The sequence below is a fragment of the Lepidochelys olivacea genome (genome assembly GCF_965140295.1).
Source record: "Lepidochelys olivacea isolate rLepOli2 genome assembly, chromosome: 7".
Lineage (NCBI taxonomy): Eukaryota > Metazoa > Chordata > Testudines > Cheloniidae > Lepidochelys > Lepidochelys olivacea.
The window spans coordinates 34,629,525-34,648,397 of record NC_140417.1 but is presented as its reverse complement, the minus strand read 5'-3'; the positions used below and the strand labels follow the sequence as shown (position 1 = coordinate 34,648,397).

Here is an 18,873-nt window from a genome sequence, read left to right as displayed (position 1 = left end):
GTTAAGCTCCCAATGCCTGATGGGGCAAAAACATTGTTACGGGTGGTTTTGGGTACGTCGTCAGTCGCCCCTCCCTCTGTGAAAGCAACAGCAGACAATCATTTTGCACCTTTTTTCCATGCGGGTGCCATACTGCTTTCAGCAGACGGTGCATTAGGACTGCTAACCGTCGTCGTCATCCACCGCTTCCGCTGCCACTATGCTCTCCTGATGCTATGAATCCACCTTGCAGGTCCTCTATATGACTGTCATCATCCACCGCTTCCGCTGGCACTCTGCTCTCCTGGTGGTCTCGCAGGGCCGCTTCCGTTGCAACTCTGCTCGGCTGCCCTTGTCTCGCCATACCACGGCAAGCATGCAGCCCGCTCAGCTGTTGTGTCCTGGCAGCAGACAGTGCAGTAGGTCTGCAAAACTGGTCATCCAACCACCGCTTCCCCTGCAACTCTGCTCTCCTGCATACGCCATACCACGACAAGCATGGAGCCCGCTCAGATCACCGCAGCAGTTATGAGCATTGTAAACACCTCACGCATTATCATGCAGTATATGCAGAACCAGAACCTGCAAAAGCAGGCGAGGAGGCGACGGCAGCGCGGTGATGAGAGGGATGAGGACATGGACACAGACTTCTCTCAAAGTATGGGCCCCGGTAATTTGGCCATCCTGGTGGCAACAGGGCAGGCTCATGCCATGGAATGCCGATTTTGGGCCCGGGAAACAAGAACAGACTGGTGGGATCACATAGTGTTGCAGGTCTGGGATGATTCCCAGTGGCTGCGAAACTTTCGCAAGCGTAAGGGCACTTCCACGGAACTTTGTGACTTGCTTTCCCCTGTCCTGAAGTGCAAGAATACCAAGATGAGAGCAACCCTCACAGTTCACAAGTGAGTGGCGATAGCCCTCTGGAAGCTTGCAACGCCAGACAGCTACCGGTCAGTCGGGAATCAATTTGGAGTGGGCAAATCTACTGTGGGGGCTGCTGTGATCCAAGTAGCCAATGCAATCACTGAGCTGCTGCTATCAAGGGTAGTGACTCTGGGAAATGTGCAGGTCATAGTGGATGGCTTTGCTGCAATGGGATTCCCTAACTGTGGTGGGGCGATAGACGGAACACATATCCCTATCTTGGGACCAAGGCAGCCAGTACATAAACCAAAAGGGGTACTTTTCAATGGTGCTGCAACCACTGGTGGATCACAAGGGACGTTTCACCAACATCAACGTGGGATGGCCAGGAAAGGTACATGACGCTTGCATCTTCTGGAACTCTGGTCTGTATGAACAGCTGCAGCAAGGAACTTACTTTCCAGACCAGAAAATAACCATTGGAGATGTTGAAATGCCTATAGTTATCCTTGGGGACCCAGCCTACCCCTTAATGCCATGGCTCATGAAGCCATACACAGGCACCCTGGACAGTAGTCAGGAGCTGTTCAACTATAGGCTGAGCAAGTGCAGAATGGTGGTAGAATGTGCATTTGGACATTTAAAAGAGCGCTGATGCAGTTTACTGACTTGGTTAGACCTCAGTGAAACCAATATTCCCATTGTTATTACTGCTTGCTGTGTGCTCCACAATATCTGTGAGAGTAAGGGGGAGATGTTTATGGCAGGGTGGGAAGTTGAGGCAAATGGCGTGGCCACTGATTACGTGCAGCCAGACACCAGGGTGGTTAGAAGAACATAGCAGGCACGCTGTGCATCAGAGAAGCTTTGAAAACCAGTTTCATGGCTGACCAGGTCTACAGTGTGACAATTCTGTTTGTTTCTCCTCGATGAAAACCCGCCCCCTTGGTTCACTCTACTTCCCTGTAAGCCAACTGCCTTCCCCTCCCCCCTTCGATCACCACTTGCAGAGGCAATAAAGTCATTGTTGTTTCAGATTCACGCATTCTTTATTAATTCGTCACACAAATGGGATAATTGCCAAGGCAGCCCAGGAGGGGTGGAGGAGGAGGGAAGCACCGGGTGGGGTGGGGGAGGAGGTAAGGACAAGGCCACACTGCACTTCAAAACTTATTGAACGCCAGACTTCTGTTGCTTGGGCAGTCCTCTCGGGTGGAGTGGTTGGGTGCCCAGATGGCCCCCACTCCACCACGTTCTTGGGCATCTGGGTGAGGAGGCCATGGAACTTGGGGAGGAGGGCGGTTGGTTACACAGGGGCTTCAGTGGTGGTCTGTGCCTTTCCTGCACTTCAACCATACGCCGGAGCATATCAGTTTGATCCTCCAGTAGCCTCAGCATTGCATCCTGCCACCTTTCCTCTTGATCCCACCACCTCTCCTCTTGATCCCGCCATCTGTCCTTGAGTTCATTTTGTGCTTTCCTGAACTCTGCCATTGTCTGCCTCCACACATTCTGCTGGGCTCTTTCAGTTTGGGTGGACTGCATGAGCTCAGAGAACATTTCATGGTGAGTGCGGTTTTTTCGCCTTCTTATCTGCACTAGCCTCTGGGACGGAGATGCTAGTCACAGCATTGAAATATTTGCAGCTGCGGGAGGAAAAAAAGGGAGAGTAAAACTGAAAAAGACACACTGGCCATTTAAAAGGAGGGGCTGATGTTTTCAGGTTAACGTGCAGCACAAACCCAATTAACCCCCCCACACACACCCAATTCTCTGAGATGATTGCTTCACCCCTCCCCTCGCCGCGTGGCTAACAGCAAGGATGATTTCTTTTCAGCCACAGGCAAACAGCCCACCAGGAACAGCCACCCCTGAATGTCCCCTTAATAAAATTCCCCTATTTCAACCAGGTGACCATGAATGATATCACTCTCCTGAGGATAACTCAGAGAGATAAAGAACGGATGTTGCTTGAATGCCAGCAAATACCGGGACCACACGCTGCCATGCTTTCTTATGCAATGATTCCAGACTACGTGCTACTGGCCTGCCATGGTAAAGTGCTGCCCTCTTCAGAAACCTTTTGCAAAGGCTTTGGGAGCACCTCCAGGACAGCTTCATTGAGATGTCCCTGGAGGATTTCTGCTCCATTCCCAGACACGTTAACAGACTTTTCCAGTAGCTGTACTGTCCGCGAATGCATCCCAAGTCTTCAGGGCAAATTAATCATTAAACACGCTTGCTTTTAAACCGTGTATTATATTTACAAAGGTACACTCACCAGAGGTGCTTCTCTGCATTCAAGTTCCGGGAACCTGGGTTGGGAGGGTACTGTCTCCAGGGTGATAAACAGTTCCTGGCTGTCGGGGAGAATGGTTTCTCCACTTGCCTGGTGTGCGCGATCTTCAACCTCCCCCTCCTCCTCATCTTCCTCGTCCCCAAAATCCTCATCCCTGTTGCATGAGACTCCCTTGAAGGAGTCCATGTACAGGTGTGGGGTAGTTGTAGGGGCACCCCCTAGAATGGCATGCAGCTCACCATAGAAGCAGCATGTTTGGGACTCTGACCCCGAGTGGGCATTTGCCTCTTGGGTTTTTTGGTAGGCTTGCCTGAGCTCCTTAAGTTTCACGCGGCACTGCTGCAGGTACCTGTGATAGCCTCTGTCCTTCATGCCCTTGGAGATTTTTTCAAATATTTTGGCATTTCGTCTTTTGGAACGGAGTTCTGATTCATCTCCCCACACAGCGATCAGATCCAGTACCTCCCGTTGGGTCCATGCTGGAGCTCTTTTGTGATTCTGGGACTCCATGGTCAGCTCTGCTGATGAGATCTGCACGGTCACCTGTGCTGATCAGCTTGCCACGCCAGCCAAACAGGAAATGAAATTCAAAAGTTCCCAGGGCTTTTCCTGTCTACCTGGCCAGTGCATCCAAGCCAAGAGTGCTGTCCAGAATGGTCACGCGAGAGCACTGTGGGATAGCTCCCGAAGGACAATACCGTTGAATTGCGTCCACACTAATCCAAATTCGACCTGGCGATGTCGATTTCAGCGCTAATCCCCTCGTTGGGGAGGAGTACAGAAATCGATTTTAAGAACCCAATAAGTCGATAAAAATGGCTTCATTGTGTGGACGGGTGCAGGGTTAAATCAATCTAATGCTGCTAAATTCGACCTAAACTCGTAGTGTAAACCAGGGCTAAAACAATAAATACAAGAGAGCACAGGCAAGAAATCTCTGGATATTAAAAGAAATGAATGTGCAATTATCTTTCCACCTTTTTCTAGTCTGTGTTAATTATTGTTGTTGTTTCTTTCTTTTCAGCAAGATGGAATGTTCTTCTAAAATCATAACTGTTTATTTTTCTGCTGGAGCTCATCACATTTTCTCTGTAGTGATGTGGTCTTTATAAAGGGTCCTTTTCCCTGGTGACATTTTCTTTATACATGTCTAGATTACCCAGAAGGAGTACAAGGCAAATCTAAAGGATTCATGTGGCTGCATAAGGTTCAGGATAACATAAATTCAACTCCCCCACTGAAGCTACTCCTGGGTATAATCTCACTCAAAGTCCTGAATATGGTTGTATAAACCAAAACACAGTAATTTGTACTTTCAGATATAGAGGGGACTGTTAAGAGCCTAAAACACAACATGAAACAGTGCAGAATGGGAGATTCCCCACCTCTGAGGTTTCTAAAACTGAAATTCATTCAAACACTAAATTTTGCAGCTAGCTTCAAATCAGTGCTGTAGCAGGGACACATATTCAGGGACAACTAAACACCTGTGTTCAAGTCAGTGTCACTGTCACATAAGGTCAACATCAGGACGGACCTGGAGTCAAAGAGATAACAGATTACCTGCAAACACTGAAGCAGATAATCCCCAGACTATATTCACTTTAACCCTGCTCTCATTAAACCCTGAACTAAATTAAACCAGAATAACTCCACTGTATATTTTTTAATCCACGTGGAGTTGCACTGAATTTGTACCAGTGTACTGAAATCAGAATCTGGTCCAGTGTCTACAGGTGCCTAGGATGGCTTTACCAAATATCTATCAAGGGCTTGCCTACTCACCATTTTAGTACTGTGCTCTTGGGGACACATACAAAAATATAATCAAGGAAAACAGACTGAGGGTAACATTTTCAGAAGTGCCAACATGACTAAGGAGTCCAAGTTCCATGGACTCTCAGGTGCTATGGATAATTTTATCTTACAGCAGATTTCCAAAGACCATTCGCCCCTTTTTATTCTGGCTTTGTTAATTAAAAAAAAAAAAAAAAAAAAGCCTGAAAGTGCATTTTGCTTCTGCCAGGTTCAGTATTGTGGTGAGCTCAATTCAAGAGGCAAAAAGACTTCATCTCAACACTTTAGCAACAGTACAAGATCTTTATTTGCTCTCTCTTTTTTTGAAGTGAAGAATTCCCTGTGAGGATCCACATGGCTGATAGGTTGGGATGCACTATCACTAATCACTAATGTTGTTTATTAATTTTGCACTGATAATGTGCTTGGTGCTATACTCCACACAAAAACAGAGCCTTGTCCAGGAGCGATCTTACATTTGTAACTTTTCTCCAATTACAGTTTTTACATCACAGAAGATTCCTATTGTGTCAGAAACAAGCTTGGAAAACAAGACCTTCCCTCCCCACAACATCCCTTGAGAAGTTCATGTGGAGGACCTAGTTAATCTACACATCTCTCTGCAGTTTCATTATGCCTTTGCCTTATCTCTTCTTTTGTCCTCCTGCCAATATTTGACTTGTTTCATATAAGTATCCATGTCTACATGGGGAAAAAATTTGGTATAACTGAAGGTGTGAATTTAAGATATCATTAGACCAGTATAATTCCCCAGGTCGTTTTCAGTTTAGTTCACGTCACTTGGGAAGGAGTTTAAAGTGACACTGAAAAAAAAGCCACTAGTATACCAGAAGAGTGTCCACATGGGGAGTTACAGCAGCATAACTGTATCTCATTGGTATAACAGGTCAAACTTTCCCCTGCTGACAAGCCCTAACTGACCACACAAGGGGCAAGGCAGTGGAGAATCAGACCCACTGTGAAATCAGTATGCTGAGGTCACAGCACCTCCAGCAGAGAAACCTGCAGGAGAGGCCAGAAGGGACTCAAAACTCCACCAGGCAAATCTCACAGAGCTTTTAGGACACCGTACTCTACAGGGGGAATGGTTCCACGGTCTGTGGAGTGGGCTGGTCAATTATTCCCTCTTACCTTGTATCTGAAAATTCCAAGTTAGTTACATTGAGAACTCTTTTCCTGTTGGTACTGTAGTAGTAATCAACAAACTCCTTCAGCTTCATCTTGCAGTCTTTCTGTTTGGTGACATCAGTGACATCAACACTTCTTTCTGGTCCTAAGGAATTAATGCCAAGAGAAAATGGGAGTTTTAGATCACTAGGAATGAAGGACTGGACCCATTATGTACAATGAGTGGATGAAGTAAAGTTTCTAGAAGCACCTTAACTTCTGCATTTCCCAACTGTTTCATGTTTACCAGTGTAATCTTAAGGTTATATTAACAATAGAGTTTGTACTTATCTCCTCTGAGCTTTTCATTTTAAAAGATTTTATCTGAAAAAGATGAGTGTTAAGTTAGTTTTAATCTCTCTACTTATTTCATTGTGTAATTTCCACAGTAGCATAATCAAAATCCTATGGAAATCCACAGCGAAATAGCTCTGCAAAACCAACCCTATGCGATTAACTAACATTTATATTTTCTTAACATACAAGGATAATACAAGGATAAAATAATACAAGGATAGTAGGGATATTATACAGCACAACTGATTTCCCAATTGTTTCTTATTCCTATTATTTTTCTAATAAATTTTCAAGTTGGCAAACTGAAATAAATGTTAGCTATCAACAAAGATCAGCCCCCTAATATTGTTCCCATTTCTAAAGTACAGTCATTTGGAGTAACAGGTGCACCTAAAAGAGTCTTACTTTTTCTAGTTCATTTTGTTAAAACTACCCAAAAAATCCATCTTTTCCCCAAACACAGAAAACAAGTCACCAGAACCTTCATTCTGCATTTCATTTAAAAGAAATTGGACCTGATTCAGAACTCCAGTGATAACACTAACCAAGAGTAACGCGACAGAAGCTGGTGAAGCTGCACCAGGGTACAAATGGTGTAAGTGCGGGAAGAGTCAGGCCCAGGAGCTCTAACAATCCTTAATGAGTGCCCATTTTTAAGCCAACAAGTTAACATTTTCTCTATTCTGCTGTCCTGAAAAGCGACCCTACTGTCTTATATTTCAGTGGAGTTTAAATGTGTAGTCTTCATTTTCTCACCCAATGTCCCTGTTTATAGCTTTCACATTTTGGCAGATATAGAATAAATCAGTTCTTTAGTCACAACACGGCTTTTAGTGCCTAATGTCAGCACAGTAACAACTTGTCTGGCTCTTTAGTTTGCACAAATTACTTTCTCCTCTGCTGCTTCTTAAATAGACTCTTCTATGGCCTATGGAAAATCTTAGAAACAATGGGCTAAATTCCTCCCTGATATAACCCCATCAAAGCCAAATTACACTAATGTTACACCAGAAATTTGTTTTGTCCCATTCTCTATAGAAACCAGTTCCAGCTTGCACAGCCTGTATTGCTCTTCTCTTTGGCTGTTTATTAGAGAGCTTTTTGTATGTAGGGAGGGTGGATTGTTTTAGCTAGAGACTGGGGGAAAGCCAGCAGATGCTAAGGAGCACTCGGGTCAAACAATACAATCTGCTAAGGACAGCAGATAGACAAGCAAAATTATGCTTCCAGTAGACTAGAGAGGATGGAAATTACAGTAAATTAAAGGCTATTTTAATACACTGTTGTTTGTGCAACTATCTCACTGCACACAACCGTTACAACTATGGACATGTTACGGGACGAGGGTATGAGGCTGGGGAGGGACAGCATACTCGGAGAAACACCGAGGGCTGGTAACAATATACATTAATACAGTAATTGGCAGCTAACTGATTATAGTGGAGAAGGGGCAGATTTTGCCGTATTTATAAGACAGGATGGAGCTGCAGAGTCATGGCAGAGGAGAGGAGGGAAAGGAAGCAAGTGGGGTAGCAGAGGGACTGGGTGAGGTGGAAGGGCAGACAAGAGTCTGGAGGCAGATGGAGGAATGAGGGCTTTGAAGGCAAGGAGAACAAATTTTGCAGTGGTTACAGAGCTCCTTCAGGACGGCTCCAAGTGATCACTCTGAGGTGTGTGCTGAAGAGGTCTGAACAGGCTGGAGTCTGCAGAGAACTTGAGGAAGTCAACCAGATGATCGGGAAAGTGATACAGCAGGAGAATATCACCAAAGTAATGCAAACGATCATTAGCAATAGAAACCACAAAACGCCTAACAATACCTACTGCTATAAAGCTAAACTGAGCAAACTGGAATGCCTCGTATGGGTAGAGGACCTCAGTCTAGCTGTATGTCTGATACATGGTGAGATGGTAGAAGTCAGCTAGGATAGGGCTGTCAAATGATTAAAAAAATTAATCGCCATTTTAATTGCACTGTTAAACAATAATACAATATTTAAATTCATTATAAATATTTTGGGTGTTTTTCTACAGTTTCAAATATATTGATTTCAAGTACAACACAGACTACAAAGTGTACACTGCTCACATTATGTTATTATTTTTATTACAAATATTTGCACTGTAAAAAAGATAAACAAAAGATAGTACAATCTACAAGTCAAAGCATGAAGGGGCATACGAATGTTTAATGTATCTGGCACCTGAATACCTTGAACACTGGCTACAACAGTGCCATACGAAAGCCTGTTCTCACTTTCAGATGACATCGTCAATAAGAAGTGGGCAGCATTATCTCCCGTAAATGTAAACAAACTTGTTTGTCTTAGCGATTGACTGAACAAGAAGTAGGACTGAGTGGACGTATAGGCGCTAAAGTTTTACATTGTTTAGTTTTTGAGTGCAGTTATGTAAAACAATAATTCTACATTTGTAAATTGCACTTTCATGATAGAGATTGCACTGCAGTACTTGCATTAGGTGAATTGAAAAATACTATTTCTTTTGTTTATTTTTTTACAGTGCAAATATTTGTAATAAAAATAATAATATAAAGTGAGCACTGTACACTTTGTATTCTGCATTGTAACTGAAATCACTATATTTGAAAATGTAGAAAAACATCCAAAAATATTTATAATAAATTTAAATTGGTATTGTTTAACAGTGCGATTAAAATTGCAATTAATCGCAATTCATTTTTTTAATCTAGTTATTTTGTTTTGAGTTAATCACGTGAGTTAACTGCGATTAATTGAAAGCCCTAGTTAGGACATGGTTTGGAGAACCAATTTCTCAACACCATGACGACTGCTTCTTGGAACAGAGTGCTCTGCAGTGCAACAGAAAAGCCTTGCTCTCACTCTCTCGAACACACAGGATTTGCCCACTAAACAATTGTGGTTTAACTAGTAATTAAAAGCTACCACTGTGTAATGAAGTTTGGGAGCCCTGCAGTATGAGGGATGACAGCAACATTTTACATTTGGCGCAGTTCTAATTTTAAGACAAAATGTTAAACCACTTAAACGCAGCCGATTCTGGACGGAGACTGGCAGCCAACCAGCACGGAGAACTGCACCACAGTGGGAAGAGAAATTCACTGAGCAATATCTTCCCATAATTGTATAGAAAGTGCCACAGAATCTCTAGGGCCAGCCTCCTCGCACCTTGTGAGGTCACTTCACCTGCACAAAGTGGTGGTAAAATACTATCCAATCCCAATGAAAGTATTTCACACCCACTTTGCACGGGTATGAACGACTGCACAAGGGGTAAAGCAATGTAGAATCAGGCCCTTAAGGACAGAACCTTGACCCTATCTGAGCATCCTTTTCACTACTCCAGTAGCACAAAGCAGCCTTAAAGTTGGCCTAATTGTACAGCTGGGGGATCCCTAGGGGAAGGGGGTGTGCAGTGTGTTGAGCAGGGTGTGACCGGAGTTTGCTGCATTCCAGCAATCCCCAGCTACTGCAACAGCCATTTGGGCCACTATAGGTTGCAGGAAGATGGAGAAGCCTTCAGGGGTTGCTCTAGCTTATGCAAAAAGGCCAAACTGGGATCCCAGGGCCCTGGGAATCTGAGGAGTACAAAGGTGCCCACACAGACACCATTGCCCCTCCTGCCCCCTACAGGGTCATGCACCAAACCTAGCTTGGCCAGACCCAAACATCAGGGCCAGCATGTCTATGCAGGCCAGATGAGATCTTGATTTTTAAAAGGGACCTGTGTTTGTCCCCTTTTTCCTTCCTGATGATGTTTAAGAAGGCCTGAAATTATTTTATCATCATTTTCCCCCCATTTGCTTTTTACTGATTAATGCCAGTGATATTATGGGCCTAATCCTCAATTGGCATAAATGGAATTAGCTCCACTGACACTGTTTTACTCCTTCCGAGGATCTGGACCATCAAATCTCACCTTCCCTCAAAGAAGCAGACGATGAGAGTGGGGAGGGGGGGAGGGAAATCGCTCAAAATGTTCTTCTCCCAAGCATTTGTCAGGAGCTTGATTTAAATAAGTATCAAAAACCAAAGAGGCCTGATTCCCTGCTGGTTTACTCTAGTTTTACACGTGACAGGGTGAGGCTGAAATGGCATGACTGAAAGCAGCAGCAAACAAATATTACGCCACTCTCTAGACAAATACATACCGACGTAGTTTTCAACATCACTGACGTAGAATGTAGGTGCGGGTACTGCTATGCCCAAGCCATCCTTCTTCGGAACCAGGATAGGCTCTGTGAATCCATTTTCTTCCAAGTATTCTGTTGTTAGCTGGCTTCCGGTCACTTTGACTACCACATCTTCAGCACTAGAAACACAAACACAGTTACCGTGCTAAGATATTTCACATCCAAATTCAGCATCTTTTTGATTTCTTTACTGAAAGGATAAACACACAATTATATACAAGTCATTCTAAGCCATAAGATGCCAGTGATAACTTATCCCAAGTACCTCATGCTTTGTTTAATCAGGTAGCTTGATATTTTTGAAACAATCCAAAACAATGTCCTTGGCTTCTACTTCTATTGACGAAATGCTGGGATTTTCAAAAGAGCATATGGTAGTTAGGTGCCCAAATCCCATTGAAACTCAATGGAAACTGAACACCTAACTCCCTTAGGCACCTTTAATAGCGTAATGTGAATTTTGCTATTGGAAATTATAAACAATAGGAAAGAAGTCATGGTTCTACTGAAGTCAGTGTGTCAAATAAAACTGAATATGAATTTTGTATGCTGGATTTTATGACTGGCAGTTTAATACCTCATCCCATTATATATAAGTACATGTATTCAAAAACAGTCAAAAGCACATTCTTTCAACAGCAAGTACCTGTGTGTGTGTGTTTTTTTTATATATCTATCTATCTATCTCTGTCTCTTTCTCACACACACATTTACTTGTTTTGTTTATCCAACAATTCTAATTTACAACTTTTCTCCAATAAATTTAGTAGACAAATTCTTCTTTCAGTTCCAGGCGAGGGTATAATTCTGCCCAGTAATTGTAGTCAGCTATTCACTGGTCACAAAAGGTAAGACTTTGCATGTTGCGACTAAAATTATTACATTTCTTTTCTTATTAATGGCATGATATGGAAAGTTCCCAAGTACCCCAAAATCCCACTGTCTTGAATGAGAGTTGTAAGTGCTCAGGGCAAAAACCTGGATCTATAAGAAGAGGAGCCCAAACCAGGAATATTAATAAATCTTGAAGTCTTTTGGAAATTAATTCATAACAGCTAGAAATTGGAAGCCTGGATCTCCACTCCTAGCACTTTGTGTAGTCATTCACACCTTTGCAAGCAGTGTGTTAAATGCATAGCATTTTACACCAACGTTGAATAGATTTAAGTGACTATACAAGGCTCAAGGTAGTGAAGAATCAGGCCTCTTTGTGACTAGATAGCTAACTGCATTCCACTGAACTCTATTCAGGTTCACATTTGATTGCAACACTCCAATTATATGCATGAGACTGAAATCATGAATCAATTTATTGCAAAATATGTGAAGCATGATTAAATATTCCGGAATAAATTCATCTGCCTAAACTACTGAAAACATCAAAGATAACACTTTGTGTTAATGAACCAATTTCAATGGGTGTGGAGAACAGTTATCAGTGCAAAATGCAGACACATCAACAGTGTTAAATATTCCAATTTAAAGAAGCCAACATTCAAAATGTTATGTAACGTTAAGGAAAATTATTCACTTAAACTCTTTAAAACTCATAGTCAAACACTAAAGTCTTACAGTAATTAACAAACACTGATACAATGCAACGGTTTTACCAAATATAGATAAACTAAACTCAGAAGTTTCAGAAATCCAACCTCTGGAGCTTCTCACTACTAAAATATTTTAACAAACATTTTCAAAGGCACGATCGCTGTGAAAATGATTAATGATTCCATGACTACAAGTCCCCATATAGTAACAGTCCTCTAGGAAAAGCTCTAACAAATGCTATTTTCTCCTCTGAGTCTACCTAGGCATATGGGGAAATTAGTTACTTGGACAAGTATGAAGTTTCTTTAAGCTCGTGAAGATATTTTTAATAGTGCACTACTGTGTATACCGAGAGATCTATTCTCCCATACACAGTGGGCACACAGGCACCTACAGCCATAACACAAATTCATACTTGCACCAAGGGGGTGATAACAGACCCTTCAGTACAACTCCAGAAACACTTAAGACTAATGTTGGACTGCCCTCTTCTGTGTTAGTTCTGAACTGCAGCTGCCTGAGTTAGTAACAGCTGAAGCAGGTATACAAACACTCATACTGCCATGGTGAAGTGAACAGGAGGACTTGTGGCACCTTAGAGACTAACCAATTTATTTGAGCACAAGCTTTCGTGAGCTACAGCTCACTTCATCGGATGCATTCGTGAGCTGTAGCTCACAACAGCTTATGCTCAAATAGATTGGTTAGACTCTAAGGTGCCACAAGTACTCCGTTTCTTTTTGCAAATACAGACTAACACGGCTGTGACTCCGAAACCTGTAGCTTCTCAGTGTGTCAGTGCATAAGATACAACTACGGCATAGTCCTGACTGGAGTTCTTTGCTGAAAGGTGGGTTTGTTTTGAATAAAGGCAAGCGGTTAGGAAAGTCCCTTTCTTTGTCGCTCTAATCCAGACACGCGTAATGGGATTCCGAAGTTCAAATGATGCAGCTGTTTGAGTACCAGGATCTGGGGCTTTTTGTGCATGGGTGAGTAGATTTTGAGATCAAGCTCTATTGAGGATAGATTAGTGCCAGTTGGAAGCAGGAGAAAGTGCACTCAGTGTCAGATGGGTGAATTTCTGAATGACGTTCTGGAATTCTTAACTGTCCCCAGGATTCATGAACCCAATTGAAAGCCTCACACTGGAGAAAGTGAGAAGTTTATTGATACATTCTTTAGCCAGATGACCATGCCAACTGTCCAGAGGAGGGGACGCTTGGAGAACAAGAGGACTAGATACAAATAGGAAAAAGATGAAGACAGTGGTAACCACTCCAAGGGGCCAGGCTGTTTCTGGAGCCTTATAACGAGTTCCAAACACTGTGTAAATTAGTGGAAGATGATCGAGAGGTAAACTGAATAATTCCTATTGGGAATATTTCAGATACTCAGTGTACAGACGGGTAAGGGCTCTGGAAGAGGATTTTTTCAGAAACCACACATATAAAAGCCAGCATTCTGATGATAACAGATCCATATGGTATGTTGCCAGGCATGTGTTTATGTAGCAGATATTACTTCCTTGGTAGATACAGTTTAAGCCAGGGCTAGTAAGGACAGTGCTTTTCTGCACCTAGGTGCCATTAAGGTGCAAAGAGTGAGCCTTGAGAATCTGATCTAAGGACCAAAGTAGTTGTGCAGGAGGTCAGACTAGACAATCATAATGGTCCGTTCTGACCTTAAAGTCTATGAATCTAGTAAGTCAAGGAGCAGATCCCCAGAGATGGCCTTCTGAGAAATTAAGTGCTCTTAGTCCTAGATGGATATCTGGTGCCTCAAGATGCAGAAGAGGTGGTATTAGCTCATGGAGGGTTTTATGCTTTAAGGAACAAGGATACCTCTTGAGGTAAAAGATACTTAGCTAAAGATGAGCTCCACCTAAACTCTATGCAATCTGTGAACTTGAAGAGGAGCTATTTAACTAGGAACAAGAAGCAAAGGGTGGAGCCATTAAATTACAGCAGAGTGTTAAATGGAATGAGCCAAATTCACCTGTCACTGGTGTAAACAGGTGCAGATCCCATAAAAGGTCCTCTGACAAATTCATTGGTGATGCAAGTTACACTGTGAGTGTAAATGGGACATAAAAGGAGTATAAGAGACATAAGTTGTGCAACTTGCACCAGTTTGGGAATGCAAAATTAAGGTAATCTACACATGTTAAGGAGGTGCAAATGGGAGAGATGTAGCAGGAACAGTAACTAACAGGAAACTGCCAGATAAAGTATGGGTTGGATGCTTTATATTCTTCTTCTTTTAAATTCTCCTGTCACTTTTCTGCTATACATTCTCTGCCACTCAGCATAGAAATTACATTCAGGTTATTCAGCCAGTGAATGCCCAGCTGGTTCACATTACATTGGTTTATCACTTAAACCCTTATGCTTGCATCACAGCCCAGGAACACCCCACACGTAACTCGCATGTCTAAGTCACCAATGAATTTGGTCCCGTAAGAGTCCACAGAAGCTCACAGATAGGAAGGAGCTCAATGAAAGGAGCTCTGAATCCACCAGAGCAGTTGGCAGCTGTTATTCAGAAACAGAGACCTTATCAACTAGGTTGAGGCACCTGAAAATTGTGGGATTTACATGTTTTCGTTTTAATGCTACTTTGGTATTAATAATGTAGGAGCTGAATCCCAGTCAGCCATGATAAGCCAGTCACAATATGTATTACTGAGCCCTGGTGGAATAATCTCTTACCCCCCTTTCCCCTGAATACCTCACTGAGTGCCAAAATATGGGTCCAAGCATCTCAAATGCATCATTTATCTCTCCCTGCTACCAGCCCTGCCTCCAAACTGATCTCCAAATTCTAGAGCGGCTCCGCCCGGATAGCCAACCTCACTGCCTGACGTGATATTTTGATGTGTACTTTGGGACCAGCAGGCTGATTTTAAATGTAATTTTTTTAAGTGTTTTAGTGGTTTTGTTTAATGTATTGAATTTAAGGCCCTTGGCAGATACTGATTTGTTGTTTGTGGGGGAGGCGAAGAAATCGGTAAAGACACAAAATAGAAGTGTAAAATCAAGCTGACAAAGTTAACTTTCTTTAGGCCTGGAACACAGGAAATGAAATGAGCACATTGTCACAAGGCAGAGTTCCATTTTTGTCCCACTTTCTTTTTTGGCTCTCCCCTCCCTATTTCCTCTGATCTCAGTCGGTCCTTGGATTCCTTGACCACAAGGTTTATGGCTTTCGGTGCGTTTCAGTAACACAATTTCACCTCAGCTTTGTGCTATGACACAGGCAAGAGGTTTCAACTTAAAAATTAAAAAAAAGCCCCTTTGTGGGTTTGAGAGATCTGGACAGTTAGTGTGGGTTTTGGTCTGTGAACGTCTGCAGGTTTCAACTGCACCAACTATTTTCATTATTAAGTCAGTCTTAAAATAGCAAAGGGCCCAAAAGTTTTTTGTTTTACTAACATCACAACTGTAAATGGCTGAGGGATAAATCCTGTGATGAACTGTTTGCAAACTCCTCCTTGGAACCTCTGCTTCAGCACTGGGGATTCTCTTTTGTGCACAATCCATCTTGAGCAGAAAATGGTGAAAACAAACTGAGGGCCAAATTTACAGAAGCTGCAGAATGACTCAAAGCCAAGAAAGATGCAAATGCAAGACCTACAACTGCATGCGAACCTCCCTGATTTGGGAGCACACACGTGAATACACATGAACATGGACCAGGTGAAAGTCAGACTCTTGATTTGAATAAATCAGTGCCAGATCCCTCAAGCTGTTGATCACCTCCTTTTAAGGTGTCAAGTGTCTTCACCTCCCACTGGAGTGACTGGCAGTTGAAGAGATCCACCAAAAATCCCCCCACCCCCCAAAAAACCTCCCACTGGAGTGACTGGCAGTTGAAGAGATCCAGCAAAAATCCCCCCACCCCCCCCAAAAAAAAAAGTTTGAGAAGGAATTTGTCAATTTGCTCCAGCTAAGCAGTTTAAATGTGGCCACTTGATATTTTAAATCTATTGAATATTCTATTGTGTTTCACCTAGTAATTGCAAGAACCACTTTTGTTAAATTCTGTGGCCTGTGTTAAGCAGGAGGTCAGACTAGATTATCATAATGGTCGTTTCTGGCCTTAAAATCTATTAATATAGCTGCAAGATTTGGTAAACATAGTTTTAAGTGGCCAGTCCAAAAACAGCTAAGCTGAAAACCAAAGAGTTCAAAGGTCTAAAATCATACAAGTAAAATTGTTAAGCATTAAGTTAAGTGAAAAATACACCTATACACAATGTTCACAAAAGAGAAGCTTTAGCAAATAAACTTGCAGCTGATTCCCCATAGAGTAATGATTTGGGGGCAGATATTTTAAATTAAGGCAATCTTCTCCATAAATTATAGAACTTTTGTATTTACCGAGTACACTCTACCTGCCTCCAAACATGATTGTGAAATAGTCTCAATTGTTACTTAGATCCACTTGTAAGAACCAGAAAAAATAACCATTCTGATGAACAGAGGTACAGAGTTACAAAATAAATGTGTAAAATGCCCACTATCAATACCCCAAACAAGTTTTTGTTACTGTAGCAACTAAGGATGTGGCTACTTTTCTGATCAAGCTGAGATGAACTTCAGAAAAGTCTGCACTATGCTTGAGCACGGAACGTAATTCATCAGGTTTCTCACCTAAGTATTACTGTGTGGCAATGCCGTAGGGCGTGACGCTCCAGCATGCATGCTTGCAGCCTGTCATGGCCCTGAAGGCTCGTTGCACTCAGCGATTAGTTCACACCAGATTAGTTCAACCACTCTTTGTGGGGTTTGATTTATTCATTCCTTCTACAGAGAGCAACTAACTTATTTAGCTGCTCAAGTCCATGCCCTCTCTGGGTCCATGCAAGAGTCTCGTTCAATTACCTCCCCTGTTCATGAGGTCCCAGCCCTCGTCCCAGAGCTGGGCTGTACTTTGGACAAACCCTGTGTCCCTCTCCTTAAGACAGGAGCCTCCTAGCAATTCCTCCTTGGAGCTGGAGTTGTACTTTAGGCCAACTGTAGAGCCTTAGGCAGCTGCTCTTCCACCTGGCCCTCTTCCCAGTCAGCCCTTCCACCCTCAGGCAAGGAGAGTTCAGCAGGCAGAACTTCCTCGGCAGCTGTTTTCTCCCTGATAACTCAGGACCCTGGAGGAGCCTTCTTACTCCCTGCCGTATCCACAGGCGTCTGCCCTGCTATGAAGGAGGCAGCATTTATGCTGGCCCTTCTCCCAGCTCATTCTTGATTGGCTGGGTGAGAGTGGAGCCTCCACCCCTCTCTCTGCAAGGCTCCAGTCCTTAAAGATATAGTAACAGGATTCCTTCTAGATGCTACTTCTTCCCAGGACCCCTTCAGCGCCCGTTTTACAGGTGTTAGTAGGGAACAGGACCCAGCTAACTGGGGAAAGCACCTGTTTTAATAGTGCTGCACCAATGTAACTGAGAGGAGACTTCGAGCCATTACACGTAATGACAATCACTAAAGACTTAAAGTCTGTGAAATTAGCTTAAAACTAGGTCTTTACATGGCAAACGTTCACATGGGGAATTCTCTTTCATTCACTCCTCTCCCTATGCTGTATATAAACTAAGCAAACAACATTCACCACAGTTCCTCCTCCACTTGAGCACAAATTATAATTGGACACGTGCATCACAGTAATCGCACTTTTACCTACATAGCTGAATAACCTACCTCGGAAAAGTTCGACTTCGAAGTTCCTTTATGAAGACTTGACTCCCATTCTGTACGGGTTTGACCTCTGTTGACTGCCCGGTATCGTGTTTATGCCAATTTCTTTTCTTTTTCACTGAAAGAGAGTGAATTGGACAGCACCATATGCTAAGTAGGGGGTCTTTATTAAGACATTCTGTGAGAGAAAGTTCTTAGTAGTACTTTCTATGCAAGCCAAGAAAAGAGAAGCCCACTATGCAGCACTGTTAATTTTAACATTGTGTTCTGATCCACCATTAGACAATTACACTGTAGCCTGAAGATCTATTACATACTGAACCATGTTCGTTTGTAACATAAGGAAAACCAGACGGATAATTGCTGAGCTCTACGGCTATCACAAGCATTAAGCAAATGCAGGCTCCGGATAACATTTTGTACTTGCCAGACTACACACTTAATCTTTATTGTAAACCTCCCAGAAAATCTTCTCTTCTGCTCTCTCAATTTGTAGCATAGATCATTATGAACATGCTCTTTCTTTGCCACACCTTTCCAAGGGCCTGAGCCAAAGTCAGTGGAAGTCTTGTCATTGAATTCAAGTGGCTTTGGATCAGGCCCTAAATACAAAATACCTCATTCTGGCAAGAAAATCTAGTATCCATGTTTAGTATAAAAAGACACAAGTTCACATCCAATCCAGTTTTTGGAGCGCCTTTCATTACCATGCTTCAAAATGCAAGCCAGACTCATACTATGTTGATGGGGCAGAGCAGAATGCCCCTGGCTCATGCTCTTAATGAATCACAGACATTTAGGCAAGCTGATCAGGGAAATGGGATCAGCTGAAATATGCACAGTCAAATCAAGTCACATATCAACTTGCTTCTGACTTTTCTTTTCAACAGTCACTTAACACTGGCCAAGAAGAACCATTCCAGTTTTTACCAATTATCAGCATTAAATCTCTCAGCTGCTCCTGCTTTTAGACTGACATGGGGTGTTTATTGCGGTAGGAAATTACTGACATCAGA

At 42.8% G+C, this 18,873-nt stretch overlaps 2 protein-coding genes across 2 annotated transcripts in view; both read right to left on the bottom strand.

Moving 5' to 3' along the window:
• PHF2 (PHD finger protein 2) overlaps positions 1 to 18,873 on the bottom strand; it is a 142,851-nt gene that overhangs the window by 46,678 nt on the left and 77,300 nt on the right. Inside the window, exons 3-5 of the mRNA XM_084634049.1 lie at positions 17,861 to 17,975; positions 10,581 to 10,741; positions 6,095 to 6,236 (exon numbers count right to left, since the gene is read on the bottom strand). Of these exons, the coding sequence (XP_084490175.1) occupies positions 6,095 to 6,236; positions 10,581 to 10,741; positions 17,861 to 17,975 (418 nt within the window). The remainder of the gene's footprint in view (positions 1 to 6,094; positions 6,237 to 10,580; positions 10,742 to 17,860; positions 17,976 to 18,873) is intronic.
• Positions 1,895 to 4,049, bottom strand: LOC311523748 (myb/SANT-like DNA-binding domain-containing protein 7). Its single transcript, XM_084634050.1, has 2 exons — positions 3,128 to 4,049; positions 1,895 to 2,492 (listed from the first exon to the last, which is right to left on the bottom strand). Exons 1-2 carry the CDS (start codon positions 3,653 to 3,655, stop codon positions 2,466 to 2,468), a joined length of 555 nt encoding a protein of 184 aa, XP_084490176.1. The 5' UTR covers positions 3,656 to 4,049; the 3' UTR covers positions 1,895 to 2,465.

Bases quoted from the DNA above. Each gene is read 5' to 3' on its own strand.
- LOC311523748 (XM_084634050.1), bottom strand. From the start codon at position 3,655: ATGGAGTCCCAGAATCACAAAAGAGCTCCAGCATGGACCCAACGGGAG. The intron at 2,493-3,127 runs GTGAGTGTACCT...TTCCTCCCGCAG, and splicing joins AATGCAGAGAAGCACCTCTG to CTGCAAATATTTCAATGCTG.